This window comes from Apus apus, chromosome 4 (genome assembly GCF_020740795.1).
Source record: "Apus apus isolate bApuApu2 chromosome 4, bApuApu2.pri.cur, whole genome shotgun sequence".
NCBI lineage: Eukaryota > Metazoa > Chordata > Aves > Apodiformes > Apodidae > Apus > Apus apus.
The window spans coordinates 6,769,166-6,790,994 of NC_067285.1; the positions used below are offsets into that span (position 1 = coordinate 6,769,166).

At 35.7% G+C, this 21,829-nt stretch overlaps 1 protein-coding gene across 1 annotated transcript in view; it reads left to right on the plus strand.

Moving 5' to 3' along the window:
- The window catches only part of RAB11FIP2 (RAB11 family interacting protein 2), a 33,657-nt gene that overhangs the window by 4,543 nt on the left and 7,285 nt on the right, over positions 1-21,829 (plus strand). Inside the window, exons 2-4 of the mRNA XM_051619394.1 lie at positions 7,145-7,587; positions 8,394-8,856; positions 20,772-20,817. Coding sequence (XP_051475354.1) covers positions 7,145-7,587; positions 8,394-8,856; positions 20,772-20,817 — 952 coding nt within the window. The remainder of the gene's footprint in view (positions 1-7,144; positions 7,588-8,393; positions 8,857-20,771; positions 20,818-21,829) is intronic.

Here is a 21,829-nt window from a genome sequence, read left to right on the forward strand (position 1 = left end):
CAATTATGATCAATGAATGTGTTGTTTTAATGGATATATATTTTTTATAATGATTTCAGTTTAGTTATAATTCATAATTGCTTTAATACTGATGATAATCTGACAAGGTGTAACATCAAAACACATTTTTTAATTACTGTGGAATAAAAAAATACTCATTTACTTACATGTCTTAATTTACTGAAGTATTTTTCAGGTTTTTTTTCTTAATGACTGTGCTTAGGTTTGTGTTTTTTTTCTCCTGTGTGCTAAATGAGCACAACAACAGAGCACATTTCCATTAGTTTTCAGCATGATGTTACTTATTTCTTAGGTATTTGCATTGTCCTTATTCTCTAATTCCACATTATTTGTTGTCCATTGTTTTATTAGCTTTCCTGGAGAGCTAATTTTATTATATATTCAGCTGATTTAAGATGCAATGCTTGTCTGGGATGTTAAAAATTTAAGGGGTAGAATTATTATTTCTTATGTAAGTTTTGTTGGAGGAGGCATTTTTTTAATTTGCGACTTAATTCCCCTTCTCCCTGATTTCTATAATACCTTAACATCCACCCCCACCCCAAATTTCAGCAGTGTTGTAAAAAATGGTCATTTGAGCATAACACAGTGAAGGAATCCTGGCCTTATGAAAGATGATTCTCCTCTGCTTCCATCTGTCATCTAAAATAGTCAAAACCAGCTTGTCAGCAAGCAAACAAGCAAAAATAATTAACAGTTGACCATAATCAATGCCCCTGTGTTGTAAGCACTTACTCTTTAGTGCTGCTGAGCTTCCTGGAAGATAGGAAAATTGTGTGCCTGCCTCCAGAGGAATGTGAATTCCTTCTTGGCAGCCTCCCTCTTGGATATGGACAGGTTCCCCCTTGACTGCCTCGGCTCTGTCCTCTCTCCCCTCTGTAGCCCCATAAACAAGACGCAGGACTCGAGTGGGTGGCTTCAAATGCAGCTTGAATTATGAACAAGCAGCTCGTAAATGTGTCACGGGCTTGGTGCTTGTTAATGAATAGTGCCTTTTGAAAATACATCTAGAAAACATAATACTTTATAAATATGATTTACTAATTTTGAGTCCTACATTTAGTTTAAACCAGAGAAATGCGTTTTAGTTGACAAAACTCAACAGTAGTGGAAATGGCAGGCTGTAACAGAAGGTATCGAAACGGTGTGGTTAAAGCAAGAGAAAAACTTGTTCCACTCTAGTGAAAAATTAGGAAGACTAGCAACTGAGAAAGTTGTTAAAGGTGTAGCCTGGAGGATCTGTACAGATTTGTGCTGTTGCTTTCATGGTACCACTTAGTAAATGTGAAAAAAATGAAGGAAAATTAATAGTGAGGAACAAAACAGAAATATTTTTATGGGGGAAAACAAAAAGTTGTGCCCAGTTGCAGCTTTTAGGGATTATAGCAACTATTTTCAGATTATCTAATAATGTTCCCAGCATTTACGTTTTGACAGCAAATGCAAGCACATCATCTGAATAAGCCATAGTTCTGAGTCAGAATCTGAGAGCCATCTGGACTGAAATACGTCTCCATTTTTGTGCATGCACACACGCATGCTTGCACACATACTCAGCTTAAATAACTGCCCTTAATTCTCATACCTTCAGTTATTTTGTTTTTAAAATAAAAGTATTCACATGTAATTTTTAGCCAAAATAAGAAGTAAACTAAGACCACTTTAATTATTTTGATTCCAGTTGATGCTAGCTAGCCTCTTAGTAAGGTTGTTGTGGTATTTGTCAGTTCCCATATGTTTTGTGTTGTTACAATGTCAGTCTAATATTTATTTTTGTATATTTTATTTCAGTTGGTTTCCAGAAAGTAATAGTATTCATCTTGGTGAATATCACCCTTATTTTAAGAAATAATATTTTTTTCTTTTTCATTTTCCTTCATCCACAATGTCATCTGTGCTAAGCCCCTTGCCTTAATTTTCCTCTTTACTGACTTTAGGGGCAGTCGTTCTGTGTGGTATCCAAGTGGTTTGTCATAACAGATAGTTCTGCATTTTCCAAAGTGTGTTTGCTGCTAATGAAAATGGCAGGCTGTTCTGGGCTTTGGATGTTTTTTATTAGCTGTGAACATTTATGTTAATGGGATTTTGTGAAGCAAATTTATTCAGTGTTTCTAGCTTGAACATAGTAATCTAAGATGAAGTAATTTATATTCCATGGCAGCTGATGAACAGGTTCTATCATTGTGATGTTGGTGGTATTTTATAGGGGTAGTTTTAGAAGTACCTGCTAGTGTAGAAAATCCCTCTCATCACTGTGTAGGCAAATTAAAGTTGCTTAGCAGATCAGGATGCTGATTTTGCTTGTAAAATCGAGGTTAGAGGCCTCGTGATGATTGCATGTTTGGTTTGTTGTTGTTTTGTTTGTTTTGTTTGTTTGTTTGTTTTTTTTTTAGAATTCCTTCAGTAATTTGTGAATCGAAATAAACATTTTCCAGAAGTATTTAGGTACAATATAATGATTTCAGCAAAGTGAAATTAGATCAGCTCAATAGATAAATACTGGCAGAGTGAAGGCAGACTGGAATATTAGAGAAGTAGCAAAATGAGTGGGAAAATTCCTTTTGTAGTTTCCATCTTTGGCACTGGCAAGAAAATGGAATCAGAAGGTCATCTGTCATAACACACGTTGAATGTGCTGGCTATCAGGCTTTGTATTCCTGTTGATATTAGTAGACAAGTATCCTAGTTGTTTTGAGGGCTGTTAAAGTTTAAGCATATAAGGATGTCATTAAAATGTAATTGAAACGATATCGTGGTTTTTCTTACCCATACTGTCAGCCTGTCCTGCTCATTGTCACATGGAGAGTAGAATAGGTTGAGTGAGACTTCTTCAAAGGAGAGGAATAAGACTTGGAACTGTCAAATTCCACAGCAGATTTGGAGGATGAGATGCCAAAACATCAGCTTCTTGCTACTTGAGTAAGAGAAACAGGATACGATTCCAAAATATTTGTTGAATGCAGGATGAAGGCTGCAATGAAGATAGTGTAGATGAACAAAAGTGATCTGGGAGTTCCCAAGTTCATGGGAAGAAAATTAAATCAGAAAATGGGAAGGTGGAGAACAGTTGAAGAAATGGCATTGAAAGTATGTTTGTACATCACTACCTATTTAGATGGCATAGGCAAGCCAGAATTTTTTAACTTGCTCATTTATATTAAATTTCTTTGGTTTCCTTCTTCACTCCTGTCTACCTTTTCTAAGCTGAAGGACTCAGTACTGCAAACAGTACACTATTCACTTCAGTAGTATGCAGGAGATGTTTACTGTCCTTCTTGGAAATAAGGGACTCTCTGCTTTTTCCACCCCTAATTGTAGGTATGACCAAACTGAGTGATTTTGTCATGGTTGGAAAATAGCAATGTGTCTTCAGGTAAGGGTTTAGTTTTTCAGCAGGGTTTTTTCTATTCAGCCTTGAATGTTGTTGATTTTCTCTTCAGTTGTTAAAAAAAAATAAAATGTCAGCATACAAAGTGACAGTTTATGTAATGCTTGCAAAGTAAAAATTATCAGAAACCTGTGCAGGACGGGCAAAGCCCATTAGCACACTCAAAAACAGAAGAGAAAAAGAAGCAAAGGTTGTTCTGATGGAAACCGTAGGGGAAAAGTCAAAATTAGAGGGTGTATGGGGGACTTTGTCCTAACAGAACTTTTGAAGGTGAGAGCAAGAAGTATGAATGTGATTCAGAAGGCAATAGGGCTTCCTTTGAAGTTGGGAAAATTTGCCAGACTTTGTACAAGGTCTGTTTAAATAAAGACTGTCTGCAATACTGGATGTAATATTTGGTTATTAAATAAAAGGGCATCTGCTCTCATAAAAGCCACCCGGTTTTGTTCGTGTATGTTATTGGCTATTTTCCTACTTTGTACAGGCTTTCTATAGAATAAGCTCATGGCAGCCTGACAAATGGAGCATTTATTGTGGCTAAAAGTACTGTAAACAAAACCAAAATAGCAAGTTTTATTGGCTTTTATAATGCATTACAATTTTTAAAATTGGCAGTGGTGTAGTGGAATTTAGTATTTTAGGACCCAAATGCTGTTATCTGAAAACAGTGGACTTCATTTTGCAATTCTTTTTTCTATTATATATAGGGCTGTTTTTTCTATTTGTTGCTCACGCCCATGTGTTGTAGAAACAGATTCTAATAAGAAACATTTACAGACTCAGTTGCTCCTTCACGTGCAGTTCCACACAAATGCGCTGCCTGCATTTGTTCTCATCTGTTTAAAAAAGTAATTATTTGCCTTTGAATTTGAAGAAAATCATGATTTGTGTCTGCTTCTCATATTGTGTTGTTATGAGCTGAAGCATATGGAACCTTCATTATAACTAAAACAAGATAAACTCTCCAAGGTAACAAACCTCCTTCAAATGCCTATGAAAATTAAATATCTGTGTTTTATACAAAGATTTGATCCAGCAGTCATTAGTCAAATAGAAATTCCGTTGAAGTCCAGGGGAATTTTGCTCGAGTAAAGAGTTTATTGTTAAATTCAGTTGGAATCAGTGGTAGTGTTGAACCTGGTCCCAGCAGGTATGAAGTCCAAGCCCTTATGCCGTTGTGTTCTCTTCTTAGGGTAGGGAGAGTTTCTTTGTTTTCCCAGCTGACCTTTTTAGTGTTGGGTTCTTCAAAGTCTAGTTTGCAAACAAATGCACAAGCTGCTGTATTAGTTGTGTGCTGGAATTCTCTCCTTCAGGCCTGGTCAATGTCAAAGTAATGTGGAGGTGTGCCAGGAACAGGTGAGTACTGATAGTGACACCAGCTGGTTGCTGGTTCATGATAAGCAGGTCAATAATTGAGCTAAACTGAGTTTTAAAAGAAAAGGCTCTTCTCCACACAGCAAAAGCTTCAGAATTTGTCTCAATATCATTCTAAAACAAGTTGGCAAGTGTCATACATCAGTTTAACCTTCTGCTAATTCCCAAGCAGAAACATATGACAATTCAGCAGTCTTATCAGAGATACAGTATTAATGTTTGAGACCTGTGATGGGAGGGAGCGAGGGAGAAGGGGAATATGTTTTCTTACAGTATAGGCTGAGCCATTGATTTTGTATGTCAAAAAGTGAGGTTCTCTCTGTCAATTAAGCCTCTTAAAACACTCAAATGTTTTATATTTATATAAATTTGTATTTAGGTTTATGTTTAGTGTGTATCTGAAAAATCATGGTGAGAACTTTCTCGGTTTCTGGATGATTTTTTGGTTATTTTTTTTTTTCTGCACAGGCAAGATCTGTCTGAGCAAGGCCTTGCTCATTAAGGCTGTGTATTTTTTGTATTTTTTTAAGAGAATATATTAACATATTTTCTTTTAAAGAAGAGTTTTGAAGAAAGTAGGGTATCTTGGTTTCCAATTTGTGTGATACTATGTATCACAAAAAATATTTACTCTTGGTTCTTTTGTGTGTGTTTCCTGTAATGCCTCTATAGGTGACTTGAAGTGTTTCTGGAATCAGTTACCAAGAAGTGAATCGTTATTAACTGAAAGGAAAAATGATCCATCTTCTTTAGGCACATAACATCTTTCAGGTTTTGCATTTAATGTAAAATATGTAAATGAAGTTACCTCAATGGAAGAAAAACTTTTGTTTTAAAGGTTTAACTGTCCTCCTACTGGTTTGAACTTCTGGATCTACTGGTCTGAATTTGTATTGTCCACTGCCAGGACAGTCTGATAATTCTAAATTATTCTGGTTTAGCATGGGATATAAAACCTTTTGGACATCACAAAACAATTAAAAATGTCATAACACTTTCTATCCTATAGTTATTTCTTTAGTGGGTCACTTTCAGAAGTATTTTCTCAAGTAAAAAAAAAATAGTATTGCTGCCTGAAAGTTTGATTTCACCTGTCACCCTTAAAAATATTTATTAAATCTAAAAGGAAACAGAGGATTATTTTTCTCCTTTCCTGAGCTTGTTTTCTGTATTTGACTGTGCTGAACAGTGCATGTGCATAATTGATTTTGTATCTGTGCTGATAGGTAATTTCATTTACTAGTCTCCAGTTCCAAAGTTAATTCATGGTGATACTGCACTGTTGTGAGAGCACGTGTGCATGCATTTCTCCTGACAGTGGGTTTAGAGCATTTCTTTGGATCTGGCAGACCTAAAATACACACTTTTGCCCTTTTTTTTTTTTAAATAGGAAAAGGCTATTGAAGATAGTTTTGGAGGAGGGATTGCCTGTCAGTCATTCATTTAGGTAAAGGAATAATGAGCTGTAATTCTGCAGATGCTTCCATGGGCCAGCGGAGCACAATAGGGAATGAATAAGACACTTGGATAATGATAAAGCCTTTGCTGGACTTGGAAAAGAAGCACACTTGGCTTTTTGAAACAGATGATCGCACCTTTGATCTCTTTCCAAGGCATGGGGCTTTATGTCATGGTTCTAAAGCCTGTGGAAATATTTCTGAAGTTAATCCCACTGGTGACCTCCAGATGAGGGGACCGGTGTTAGATACACCTGTCTGCACGCTGGCTGTTCTGCCACTGGTGCTCATGGAGTTACCATCAACATTAGTAGGGGTTGCAGCTGCAGAACTGAAATAGTACTTGACTGCTCAGAGGTCTCAGCTATTTATTTGCTAGAGCAGTTGACATAAATCTTAGCCAGTGGTTAGAAGAAAAAAGGGACACAGAGAGGGAAATGTTTGCTAGCATATAAGCCTGTGCAAAATCAAAGGAGAAGAGGTTACTAAATGAAGTATTTGCCACATAGTATACATTCAGGTAATGTACATCACTGCCAAATAAAGGCCACTTTAAAAGTATCAAGTGTTCTTTTGAATAGCAAAATAAAATAGATTTGTTTTTATAATTAACATTAGAAACAAACTTTGTCAGCAGGGGTGAACCTATTAGCTTTGATGAAGTTTGGTAAGCTGACATGGAGTTGACTTTGGTTCTTGAAATAGGTGAACAGTCCAAAGAGCTTCATGCTTATTTAGCAATTAAGTTTTCTCTTCAAAACCAAATATAGACAAAAAAGTTTTTCAATACAGAAATGTTTTAATATTTTGTTATGGAATTTGTTTTTCATATTTTAAATTACACTAACCAGTAACCAGCTGCCTTCAGAAAGCACAGCTTACCTTGCTCTTTTTCTCCTTTAAGGTGGTTTCGCCTGGAGTCCAGACAAGGGAAGACAACTAAAGACAGAGGAGAAATCAAGGTCAATATTCAGTTTACAAGGAATAACATGACAGCAAGTATGTTTGATTTGTCAATGAAGGACAAAACCAAATCTCCTTTTGCTAAACTAAAAGACAAAATGAAGGGTCGGAAAAACGACGGGACGTTTTCAGATACATCCTCTGCAATCATCCCAAGTACTCACATACCTGATGCAAACATAGAGGTATGTAGTGGTGAAGTACAGATGAAATCAAAACCAAAAAAACCTTTCCTTTTGGGACCTCAACGGCTCTCATCAGCTCACTCAATGTCAGATTTAACAGGATCACATGTCTCCTCAGAAAAAATTAAGTCTGGCACAGGTGGCTACTCTCATCTTTTCAGGCGTCAGCTGGAATCTTTTGGTTCAGTTGATGAAGGGGGTAAGTCAATCTCATACTACTCAATCTTGACCATTATAATTGCAGTTCACTGCTGTTAGAGCATTCAAAATTCTGCTGCTTTAGTATATTAACAGATTACAAGGCCAAAAATTTAAGAATTATTGCTGGCCTTTTTTTTTTTTACTTCCATTAGTTGGTGGTAACAGCAGTGCTGTTTCAGAGCATAAACAACTTATATTATTTTATGATATTATTTTAGGATTTTTTATGATTTTATTTTTAATACTTTTAATATTTTAAATATATTAATGATATTTATTATTTTATGTTTTATTTATGATAACTTATCTTGCTGTTTGAGGGTATGTTGTAATGACACATTGTGTTCTAGAGGAAACTCTAGGCAACCTAACATCTTGTGAAAAATAAAACTCAGTTTATAAAGCTGAAAACTCTCACTGAAGTTTTAAAGCTAATTTTTACAAAGAACTAAAAAAAAAAAATACTTGGCATTGTTCAAAGTTACACAGCAATACCCTACTGTCACTTTCTGGAATGGCACACTAGTCACATCTGTCTTCTTTGTAAAACTTAGTTTTCACACAGGAAAAAAAAGTTTGCTGTGGTGTCTCTCCATAAACATTTCTGAACCACAAAGTCAAGGCCACAGCTGTTCTTTCTTTTTTTTTTTTCTTCTTTTTTTTTTCTTTAATTTAAATAGCTTAGTTATTCAACTGAGACTCAGTTGAAAAGCTTGTAGACCTAAGCTAAAATGAGTTCTTTGCATGTCATAAACTATGATATAGTGTCTCATTGATAATATACTAATGACAGATTGTTTGCAGGGAGCCTAAAATCTCCACACAGAAGGACATTAAGTGTTGATACTTCTAAAATGAACCAGCTTGACAGCACAGTTGATGAAACTGCACTTGAAGCACAAAATGACCCATTTACCAATGTGAGTGCTTCGTTACCCCAAAAATTTGCTACACTGCCAAGACAGAAGAATCCATTTGAAGAAAGCCCAGCAACATGGGATCCAAACATAAGTCTGTTTTCCAAACCTGGTGACATCAGAAAAGAAATTAAAAAAGAGAAAAAAGAGAAAGTTAGTCTTTTTGAAAGAGTGACTGGAAAAAAAGATAGCAAGAGGTCAGATAAACTTACCAATGGGGGATCAGACAGTTCTACTGACTTGAAATCACCTAGTGTGTTTGCTGAAGCTCATCAGGAGAGTTTTGATTATGATTCGACTAATCCATTTCTGGCCAACTTCAAGCCTACAAGCATGTTGCCATCTTCAAGGTAGGTTTTTGCTGTATTTCCATCTGATTTCTTGAACATGTCTTAGAAATGAAAATGTTGAGTGTTGAGGAATGCAATCTTTGTTCTTTCTATACGTTTATGTCATTGCTTCTCTGTTTTTAAGTCAAAGTTGTGAACTTTTTATGTGGTTTGATATTTTCCTACTTCATTTTGAGGTTAGATTTATGTTACTAGTGTGTACTGTAAATGTTCTTGGGGATTTATGTTTGTGGAGGACCTTGTTCATGCTTCAGAATAGGTTCTTCCTGAAAGTCTTCTGCTTTCACTGAACAGTCATTGCTGATTGCTTGCCCTGAGTCAAGGTTTTAGAGGGAAAGGTTTCAAGTCTAAAGGAAAGATGAAATGGAAAAAATAAAAGCGTAAAGAAAATGAGAGTAATGAAAACAAATCCCGTGGATATCAGCATTTGGGAAAAAACCTGGATTTAGATTCTATACATTAAAGCACAAGAACTGAACACCATTCTGTTTCTAAATGGGAGTACCCACATGAGCACTTGTCAGGCTTGAATTGATTTGATCACTGTAGCCTTGCTGAGTTCTGTGTGTTCAAGTTGTTGCACAAGGCAGCAGTTTATGTGCTAAGCGGAGTGAATTATGTTACCAGGGGCTGATAAGAAACTTTGATTTAAATAATCTACTTTAATCTTCATTTGTCTATCAACAGTTAATTTGTTTTCCTTAAAAAAAAAAAAAAGTTTATCCCACAGTTGTTTTCTAGTGAGGAGACTCTCTTTACAAATATATATACACACCCCCTATGTATACTGTTCCCATCAGAGAAATATTTCAGCAGTTAAATAATTAACTTTTACTCATTTGCATTCTCATATTTTCTGTACACTAATGCCAGACCTTATCAGTCCTTTTTTTTTTTTTTTTTTTTTTTTTTTTTAAATGTAATGATTAATTTCTATTTAATGACTTAAAATTGGTAGAAATTAAATTAAAAACTAAGGTACTCTGAACTGGAATTTTAGGGTTGTAAATGGGAAATATGGTTCTAAGAAATTTGCTTTTTCCCTGTTAATTTCTTTATTAATGGCACTAGCATTTTCTTTAAAAACAAAACAAAAGTGTTCCTTGCTATCTTGTTCTTTAAGATTTTAGAACAGGTTGATGTGACTGTTTCCCAACTCAGTTTTATTCTCAGATTAGAATCCAGGCACTCCTGACTTAAACTTAGAGTTGTTTTCTCAACAAAAGTGATGGTGGCTGTGAGTTAGATAAATGAACTGAAATGAAACAGCTATAGAAAAGGCTTGGCTGCTAGAAGCTCAGGCAGACTTCCATGAATTATCTTCTTAGTGCCTTCTGTGAGTTGAGTCAGTTACTAGTGTCTTGAATAACATGTTTACAGAGTCTTAGAATATTATTTATTTACTAAAGGATTTCTCTAGATTAGAGTAAGGTTAGGCTGTAGCTTGGTTTGTCAGCAGTTAAACTGCCATTTAAATAAGCTCTTTTAAAGAGAAGTAATTTAAATAACAATTAAAATTACATAGCATTTAATTTTTTTAAAAACAGAAAAAACGTATTAAGCAGATGCTAGATAGAAGTAGTGAACTTCTTTTGAAGTTCTTGAATGCATCAGATCTTGATAAATATAAATTTTTAACAGTAATCATGGTGGACTTTTTTTTTTTTCTTTATTTTGTAATTAAAAAGCTCATCACAGTGCCCATTCAGAAGGACTGTAGTCATTTGTTCGCCCTCTTTGTATGAATCTCTTTTACTAGTTCTTGACTTTTATGTAAACATAAACTTTTGATAAGACAAACAGATACTCTGTTACTTTCAAAAAGCCAAAAATAGTAAGCTATTATGGAACAATATCTAGCATGCAGTAATTTAAGTCAGAAGCTCTCGATTTTTATATGCTCTGGTATTATGTTCTGTAAGAATCTTTCAGAATAAGTTTGCTTTCTTTCAAATGCATCTTGTACAATGATTCTCTTTTGAAGTAGAAACTAATACAAGATGTGCATATTTAATAAGTTTACAGTTTTAAGTTTACCTTTTATCTGTGGAGGATGTGTTGAATAGAATCCATTTTTAATTTTTCAAACTAGTAAAGCAGTGAAAAAAGAATGGAATAAATCTGTGGGCACAAAACAAACAAGTCTGAGTAACAAATTTAGTATGCAGAGGGTGTACACAGGGAATTTAGACTTTTGAGTTGCTTTTTATTTAATCAACACACTATTAAGCTCTTTTGGATGGAACCCATTTCCACCAGTGAACCAGGCGTTATATTTTTATTAAAGTGTGTCCAAAGTCAGTGTTCTGGTGTGGGTGAGGAGTTTGCTTTGCAGGTGGATCTCCCAGTTAGCTCCACTTAGTTCAGTCTTTGAATGATGGGATGGTCCTGCAGAGTATGAGCTGCATTCCTCTCTGATGAAGCTCAACTGGAAGGTGAATTTCAGGAGCACACTGTAGCCACAAAAGGGTGCTCAGTCCATGGAATCGGACTGGAGAGTGTGGGAAGTGGAAGGAAGAACAAAACAAAAACCCACAGCAACCCTCTTCCCCCAAGCTCAAAAAAAAATTACCAAACCTAATCTCCTTCATGAGCAGAGTGTGAAGATCAGGTTCTTGACACCAATGAACTTTTATGTCTGCAAAGGTAGTGGGAGTCTTTTCAGTGACTTGGGTGAGCTTTGGGCCAGGCTCAGGTCCATCCTAATTAATTGTGTTTGGTAGTGGTGATGAAGCAGTAATGAGGTGTGGGACGGCAGCTCGTAACAACATCCCTGACTGATGACTAGTTGAATTGCAGAACTAGTTGAGTTGCTGAATAGCCCTTCACCCAACCAACAGTTGTGCTAGCTGCCTGTGTACATACTCCATCACTAATTACTCTTATTTACCAATTAAAACAATGAAGATCAATACATCCTCCACATGTTTTTCAGCTGCTGATACAGAAAATGTAGAAGTGGTTCAGCACCAGTTAGAGGATTTTTTTTTTCCTAAAAGCGAGAAGTATCTCAAGATTATTTGGGAAATATTGTTTATTTTATTTACAGTTATTGTTATTTCAAGAAGGGTTAAGAAGTATTTTGGAAAAGCAAAACAAAACCTGTCTGGTTTGTGTATAATACTAGTTGTCAGGAAATCACAAAATATGGACCCCCTAATTTGCATTAATCTCTGCTCTGGCAAAGGCTTGTTCTGTGGCTTTGGCTAAATCACTTAGTCTCCTTGCTCCTGATCTGTAAAATGGGGATGATATTTTGTTACCTTTTACAAATGCTGAGTGGATAAATTAGTATTTTTAAGGGTTTTATAGATACGGTGTTGCAGTATTACGTAAGTGTTAAGATTGGGGCGTTTTATTGTCTGGTGTAGGTGTAATAGAGATATTTATGAGCTGATTTCTTGACAATTTAAAAATGCTGCAGCCTCATAGTGAAACAAGAAACACTGTTTTGTCAAATATTACAAAATCTGTTAGGTACAGAGAACTTATACAGCCAGAGAAGAATTTTTAAGCACATAGGATATCTAGTATTTTTAGCCAGCATTTATCAACAACAGTTTTGTCTTCATACTTCTTAATCCACTACTTTGAAGCTTCTACCTAACATTATTTTGAATTGCATTCATTATTACAATTACTTCTATTGTCCTGGCTCTCAAGAGGTTAATTTGCAGCCAGGAGCCACGTGGATTTTGTATTGAACACAGTTAAAGAAATTGAGAGTATTCCTGGAAAAGAAAGATTGTTTTGTGTCATGACCAAACCTTGTGCATCATTTCTCTGAAATTGTTTGTGTTTAGGAAAACACACTACAGTAGGCTAATAAACTGATGTGAAAATTTCTCAATTTACACCACTTGACAAGTGCTAAAAGAAAAGCATCTTTAATTTTAATGTGTTATTAGGACCTTTTTAGAGAGATTGTACAAGTTATTAACAAGGTCCTCTGAGACAGGAGACGGGTAATTAACAAGACCTACAGAAAGAGAGTTTAGGTAATTAACAAGATCTTAGGCACTGGACACAGGGAAACAAATAGTGCAATATTTAAAGCTGACAGGTGGTTATTAGTCTGATCAAATTCCAGATCTGGGAAACTGAATTGATAGGTGTTTGGAAGTTTTTTAGGAAACATTATATAAGCATATGTATTTATATACACACAATATAAATATCTGTCTGTATATAGACATGTATACATATATAGATATATAAATTTAAAAAAAAAACCTTTTAAAGTAGCACTTTCTTGACCCAGATATTGTTAAACATAGAGAAAAGAAGATAAACCCTGTGCCTACATACTGGTTACACTTTATTCCAAGTTCTCACAATAAATATTCTGAGCACTATGGAAGATGGAATAATGGAGGAGAAAAAAATGTGTATCTTACTAGGATTCACTGTAACAATTATGAATAATGCTCATATTTATAACGAGTTATCGTTGAATTGGAGCATACAATATAAAAATAGTATTTTTTTCCTATGTTGTTTTACTGCTTCAGCCTTTTTAAAAAATTCATACTCAAAAAAACCCCCCACAACACAAACCCCAAACTTCAATCCTTAAGCTCATCTCTTTTGCATCTTTCCACTTTGTCATTTCCTAATGCAGTTATTTCCTTTGGTGTCTCTCCCCCACCACATGTAGCTGTTAGAGCTGCCTGCCTCTCCAGTGATGCCTGTTCCAAACGAATCAGTACCTGCAGTTTCATTTTTCCCAGTGGATCACATTTGATATGTCTGTTACTAGATTTGGAAAAAAAAAAACAACCACGAGATGCCATGAGAACACGAGGCTCTTCATAACCACAGTGTGTTTAGAGCATATTAAATTGCTAAGTCTAAGAACAGCTGATGTCTTTTATATTTCAGCAAATACTGAAATTTTCTGGACAAGTAGGTAGAGAAGGTTTTGCACAATGATGATGTTACTCTGCATTTCTAGGTTACTGCTTGTTAGTTAAGTTACGTTAGTAGCTCAGGTGCCTGGCTGTGGTCAACTGCAGTTGAAAAGTAAAACCTTGTTCAGAAGTGTTGATCTCTAAGACATTTATTACTGTGCTTGCTTGAGTAATAAAGTTTGTTCTGACAACTTAACATATATTTCTGTCAAAAAATGACATCAGGTGCACTATGCTATTTTTAGAATTTATTTCCTCTGTAAGAGCTTGCAAGTCTCATTTTAAGAACAGTGAACTTCTGCATTGCTTTTCTTGAAATGAAAGGACTTTTTCAGTTCTCTGCTCAAGTTTGACTAGGTAGAAAGGTAGAATATTGATGGTCTATGACAGTGCATTAATTATACTGTAGACTATTCTTGTCAGTTGTGTGGTAGAGCTGTCAGTTTAACATTCTTGCAGCAAAACAAATACACTGCAGGTATGTAAGAGGGGAGGGGAAACTACAACACAAGCAGAAGTCATGCAAGGATTCCTCCTCATCTGTCCTGCCAAGACTGTTATGATCCGATTTAGAAAGATCACTGCATGTGATGAGAGAATAATGAAATCTTTCACAAAGCTGCCACAAAGCAATGGTCACAGTATTTGGGGCATTACTAGGACAGTCTAGAACAACCAATTCCTAGAGAGTTATTGTAGAAATACATAGTGTTAATCCTGACTTCTGCAGACTCTTCATCAGCAATCATTTACTCCTAATTAATGGTCTGATTTAGGAGCACTGTCTTGAAAGTTCATCCTGCTGGCTGAATGACAAGGTTTGTTGAAGCTTCCATTGTCTGTTGGTGCACCTTAGGGCATGTGAAGACTGACATCCTCTTAGAGTGGATGAACATATTATCTGTCCCAAAGGACATTTCATTGCCTGTTCTATTTGCTTTTAAAAAATTCAATAGTTATATCCAGTTTATTTTTTATATAGCTTCTGCTATTAATATCGATAAACTTTTTTCCCATTTCATCATAAGAACTAAGAATGAATGCTATATTTTTCAGCATTCAAAAATGCTTCTGGAAGTTTCAATGCAAAATTTTACTTAAGGTCTGGTTGTTCTTTTTCATTGACTTTGTCTCTAGTAGTGGGGTATTTTGGTAGAGATGCTGGCACAGCTTTTGTACAAAAGTTCTTTAGTGGTCTCTTGAGAATAAAACTTTATTAGTTTTTTAGCCATAGCACAACTGCCTAGTAAAAGGAGGCATATTTAAATGCTTAAAATATTAAATATTTATGTAAAACTGTTGTTTGTTTCCAGAAACTTAAATTAAAATTCAGTTGAGTACTCTGTGTGAGATCACTTTTGATTGTAGAATGTCTGGTAAGTCTTGAGTAACAAATGAATTTGCACGAGTGATGTGTCCAGCAGTGTGCAAGTGCCATTGTTTTCAGACACTTATTTTTTTGGAAGAAGGCTAGGATTCTGGTAGAGCTCATGAATGCAGCTCTTTATATCTCCACTTCTCTTGATCTGTCTCCAGCAGTACCAGACACCTCAGAATTGGTCACCAGCCTATTGTGGATCCAAATTATGTCTATTGCAACATTCAAGTGTTCATGTATAAAGCCAAAATGTTCTTAAATTTTTTTAGCTGTTTTAACTGGAAGTTTTTGTGCTTCTGTAGAGTTGAATTTTCACGTTTCTACCACACTAGATTTGAGATGAACGTGAGCTACAAGAGAAAAGGCTTCTTCCTTGAAGTGCATATTGTTCAGGACCATTATCGAGTACCATATTCTGAAACTGTCACTTCTTTCTCTCGTAGAGCTTTCTGCCATCTTTAAAGGGCTCCACGGAATCCATCAGGATACTCATGAACATGCCATTTCCAAAGTAGTCTATGTAAAAAATATGTAGCTTGAGAACAAAAGATTTTCAAAAAAAGCATGTCTTACATTCAAAGTTCAGGGGTTTCAGTCCAGTTTTCTAATTCTTGGAATGAGGCTTTATATTCATATTAAGAAATTGAGTGATAGCAACAAAACCTGATACTCTTTGTGTCCTCTTGAGGTTACACAAACTCTAGAAGGCCTTGGAGCATGGCTTGACAGCAGGACAATTTATATAGTGAAGTGTCTTAAGTGATGTTCCCCAGAATCTGATTGGGAAATAAATAGTAATATGCTTACTCCATACTTGCTTAGCTGCCAGACTTGACAGTCATTCCTTCCAGAGTATAAAGTGATGTCTGCACTGCCAGGCACAGCAGGCTAATAATATTCTATGCAAAGCAAAGTTTCTGAATTTCATTTACCCTATCTGATTTTATTAATTTCTTTTGTTTTTCTAGTACATTACTAATAACTTAAACTGTGTCCTAATATTCCAAGATTTTGATGTGTTGTAAGAGTCCAAAGAAAAATGTGTAAGCAGTGTAATAAGAATTAGTCCAAAGACCAAGAAGTAGGAATAGGAATAATTTTTCAACTCTAATGGAAAATGAACACAGTAGAGCTTTGCTAATAATTTGTACATAGATAGGTAGTCCATACTAAAGGAAGAATCCTGAAAACTCATGCTCAGGACATAGGTATTATGGTTATTTTTACAAGTTGTCAAGTTAATAAAGAAGATTTCAGTACTTTGCATAGTCAAGATGAATGTAAATATTGTATTTTTAATTTCTAATAGTGTACCATACCATGATCATATAACTAATACGAATAGCTAAAGATAAGCAAAAATCTTTAGCTCCTTAAGAAAACAGGCTTTCCATACAGCATAATTTAGGAGTCTGATACCCATTCATTATGTTGTCAGAGCAAATGGTGCAGGTGCTAAAATGTTTAAATCAGTTATAGGAAAGATTTTTTTTTAAACAGTGTTTTAATCTCTAGGCATTTAGAAGCTAAATATTTAAGCAGCCACTAGACGTAATGTTTGAATTTTTAACTACTGTTAAACTTCCAAAGACAAAATTACAATCTCCAGTCATAAGCTTGAGCCTGTGGTGCATCCTAAACTCAGCTCCACTGTGTTAAATTTCTGTACAAGCTGCACGTAATCAGCACACAATGTAAGTACTGAGCTACCTCATAAAAAATGGGTAGAAAAAGTTTAATGTAGCTCTAATGAATTGTATTTAAAAGGGGAAAGTAACAAGAAAGTATAAAATAATATGCTTGCTGTGATTATGAAGTAGGCATCCTAAACACTCAGAATCAGCATTAGAATATTTCTGTCTTCGTTACTAGTTTATCATTATCATCATGGAAACAGAGAAGACTTCTGATCTCAGATGAGCTAAAATTTAAATCCAAGCTAATAAACCCCCAGACATTCAGACAAGCTTTATTTTACATATCCATGTAAAGAAAAAGTTGCAATAAAATAATGGATATTATTTAATCTGCTAAAATATTTTATACAAAGTAACTGATAGAGAAACTAATTGAATTCCCAAATGAGTGAAATGGGGGACTCAATTTCTGTGCTAGATTGAAGAAGAGTATTCTCTTCCTCACTACCTGTAGTGGGGTAGGGGCAGTGTTGAAGGTGGGAGGCTTGCTTGGTCAGAGTCACCTGTGTGATCCTCCTGCAGCTGATTTTGAACCCATGCTAGTGTGATTTACCTCCTTCCTAGCTTTCTTGAAGATTATTGGAGAGACTGGAGGTTTAGTAGCTGTAAGAGTGAAACCACGGAGCATCTGTTAAATATTGTTATGGGATCTGAGGCATCACCTTGAGGCACACGAGACTCCACAGTGGTGGAGCAGGGAGCTTTCTGACCTTTCTGGAGAAATGGAGGAGGTAGAAAGTTACTTAGTTCCTTGAGATGATGTAGAACACAGGAGCTCTTTTCAGTGATCAGAAAGAGGAGTAGTCGAGCAGTCTGGATAGGTTGAAAGAAGGTACATCCACTGGGAAGGCACTGGACTTGGATATAACAGCACCTGGGAGTTAAACACAGTGTTAATGATGGTGAACTAGAGAAACCCAGTTTGACTTTAGTTCTCAGGATAAGCTGGCAAAAAGTTCATTTGCTAGAAAAGAATTATCTTTTCACTTGTGAACTGAGCAAATGTAGTTTGGGCATCATAGAGAAATACAAATTACAGAATCCCATAATGCTGGGTTTTTTTACAGTCACAGTTTAACACAGGATTGGCAATTAAACGAATGACAGTAGTGCTCTTTATCCCTTCTGCCTCGCACCCAGACAGGGAAAGAAGAGAGAGAATAAGAGGCTAAAAGAACTTTTTTTTCCAAGTTGTGAACATAGTTTTTCCATAGCAAAGTTCCCTGTCAATTTTTACTGAACCCTGGGGTTCGATGGGGTTAAATCAAGCACTGTCTCTATGAACTGGCATTGTAACACAGTGACAACAACAAAAAGACATTATTTTTTATAATTGCTGATTTCAGAATACTTTTAGGAAGTCAAAAAAATGGCTGCTTGAAGGACCCTTTTCATGATGGTGCAGCGTGTGGGCTGTGGTCCTAGAGGCGTGTTTTCTTTAAGCTATTAGCAGTAACCAAGTGAGGCAGTAACTGCAGGGGTCTCTCCTTGTGATGAATTTAAAATTGAAAAATAAATGCTCTCCTGAATTTCAGAACACCAGACATGCAACTCCCCCCAACTGTATACATTCATAATGTTACAGTATTTACTTTTGAGGCATTCCTGGGTCCTCGGACAGTGAGTTATGTGCAGCCTGTGTCTGCTCACGCTCACCTCGGGCAGGAAACCCTGCGGGGCTCAGCGAGGCCGCCGAGCTCCCACCTCACCGAGCAGAGAGTCTCATTTAAAAAATGTTATATGCAGTCTCAGCACCTGCTTCTTCCTTGAGAAGCAGTATATTTTCCACGTATCTCTTTAAAATATGAGTAAGAGTATTCATGGGGTTGGAGTTTTTACTGGTGAATATTTTCTTTAATAGTCTTTCATTTTTTTACAAGTATGTTCAACTGTTTCATGTGAAACACACAGATGTGCTCTTTTATAATTGCGGTCACGATGTCCACAATGTTACGGAAATAATTGCAGGTTTTTAAGCTAATAAAAAAAGTAAATTAGTCCATATTGTCAGGGATTTATATTTCCAATTTTCAAATGCAACTTTTTGTAGTCAGAGCTGCTGCTTTTCTCTCAAGCTGCTGCTATGAAAGAGGGTCCCAGAACTTACTTCACAGAACCGATAAAGTCATTCAAGGCAGTGAAGGATCTTTCTTTTTTCACCTTTCAGAAAGTCACTCAGTTGAGCAGTCAGGCTGTATTATTCTATATCTTGTCTGACATGAGGAAACAGTCCCAAAAGAAAGATATCCCAAATTAACGCCACACTTAGTTAAATAGAGACATTCTTGGTTTTCACCAAGCTAATTCGATCCAGTTCAGTTAACTCATTTTTTTTTGTACTCGGATCACAAAAGGCAGCCATGAATGAAGCAAGTTCATCATGTGCTTGACACATCAGTGTGGAACTAAAAGGCAGGCTGGGAGGGAGGGTTCCTGCCTTCAGCTTTTCAGACAATACCCGATGAAAGAGGCCCCTCATTCAAAACTGCTCTCCAGCAAGCGAGGCAGGCTGCTGCGGATCACCGTTACAAACAGGTATAATGGGAATTAGCTGGATTTTGCTTCATCAGACACCTCTTGATTTCTAGTTGTGACTGTGTAATCCAATCTTCATCTAATATCCTCAGTCCAGCAGATGGTTCATAGGACTTCTGCTTCTGTATGAGCAAAAGACTGCCTGCTTTGGAAATGAAAAATAATGTACAGAATAATAATAATTTTAAAAAAGTAAAAAAAAATAATTGTAAAGTAATTTTTTTTTGCAGCAAAAAATGCGTGGGTGTTTTTTTTACATTTAACATAATTTACAAATGTAAATTCTGCCTCTTGGACTTTTACACCATAAAATATAGGGCTTATAAATTCAGATGACAGAGTCACAAGATACACGTTCCTCACTGCTGCCTTTAGAACAAAAAAAAAAGTGTACACATTTTTGTAACATTTTGCATTCTGTCAGAGAAGCTCACTCCTTAGATGGCAGATTTGTTAGATTTGTTAGATTGCAGGTCCATGCAATCTAACAAAACAGTTTAGGCTGTGATGTGAAAGAACATTGTCTGCTGTGTTGCTACCAAGTACATAGTATTTGTGAGCCACATCCAACTTCTGAACACATTCTCAGAGATTTAGTTGTCTCTCCAGACTTGCTTTAGCAAGCCCATCAAAACACTGTGGCGTTGATTTTTTGGAAGGTATTTGCAAATAGTGACATCAACCTGAGAGACCAGCAGACAATTTCTTAGGCCTGACGCTTTGACAATGGCTGCTTTTATTGACATCAGCTGTGCTTTTGCAGTTGAGGAAGAAGAAAAATCTCAAGCCAAGAAGATACTGAAGTAGTTTTGCTTTCTGGATATGTGGAATAATCACTGGGTTTGTAAAATAATAGATTCTTTACTGAATTTTAAGTATAAAACAAATGTTGCTGACAGAAGATTGCTTTTCAGCTCTGACTTAAGCTGGTGATTTCACTGGAATTTCTAGAGGCCTTTCTTTCCTCTAGCAGCTTCTGTGAAAACTGGGAATGCATGTTAGTCTGTGGGGTTTTGTTATTTAACAGTTTCATCCCAGGAACCTGTTTCCAGAGTATTTCATTTAAAGTACCTCTTTTTGCTTAGAAGCTCAAGGTAAGTTTAGAGACAAGAGAAGAGTTAGGAAGCCCAGTCTGTAATATCACTTATTGCATTTTTTAGTTTCTAAAATTTCATTACAAAAAGAATGTGAAAAACACGCCCAAAAAAATGGACAAAGAATGTAGGAAAGTTTCCATTAACTTTGAATATTTTTCTACTTTTCCTAAGTTCAAAAGATCAAGAAAATAATTGATATTTTATAGCTGTATACCTAATTCAGTAGTGTCCTTAGGAGATGTTGTGGTCAGATAAGTATGCACTGCTAATATTTGGGGTTTTGTTTTTTTCCCCACAGTTTGAATCTGAATCCTTCTGGCATTGAGGACCTCAGGAAAACAATGGTAAGTTGTGAAGTGTTATGGAAATCCATCAGTAAATGTCAGCTAATTCATGCTTGACACAATATAAGCTGTAATTCTTGTTTCACCTCTTACAAGGAAATGGTGGGGTTTTTTGTTTGTTTTTCTTTTGACCTATCTAGAAAATCCAATTACTTGCTATAAATTTGGAAATAGAGGAAAGTTTTGCACTAAATATGCAGTATAATGATGGAAGAATGGAAAAATCAAATATTTGCACAGAGAGTAAAAAGAAAACTGTTATTTGGAGTATTTCAGGTGACTCTAGAGAAATTATAGTCAGGAGAGGAGCTCTGCATTAGGCAGTGGTGTGTTAGTTGACCTAGCAGGAGTTCCCCATCACTGTAGTCAGAGACTCCAGGACAGTCTTTAGATGGCCAATCAAAACAGAAGTAATGAATTGATACATGACAGGGTTATTAAGACAATTAATAAATGAACAGCTTGTCTATAAAACACTAAAAATAGAAATGCTAGCAGTTAATTCAAGATACTCTTTTGACTCTAAAATACCTCGAATAAATTGTATATTAAGAAAAGACCAAAAAAAATCCACAGATTTCCTATGCATTGCCTTTGTTTGAAGGAAAATGTGATCTTGCTGGAATTTGTTCTGTGAATAGATGAAATCCTTAAAAGTCAGTTTGTTTTCAATCTTAAAAATATATAGAAAACAATTTTCACAAGCAAATATGACTTTGTACTGTTTGTTTTCTCTCTGGTTTATGTAAATGGCTTGTAATAACATTTGATGTTATTGTAAATGCCTGAGTTTTTCTAATGTAAGTAACTGGTGGGAGATGTCAGAGGATATGAAGGCTGCCTTTGATCAGATAGTAAACTGAATTCTACCAGGCGGTTACTTAATCTCTGACAAAAAGCAACATCAAAAAAAATGATTTAACTTAGCAGCTATTGTCTGTAAAGTAACCATAATTACAGTTTCTATGTGCTTGCAAATGTACGGCTGCAAATCGTGCAAATCGTTTATTGC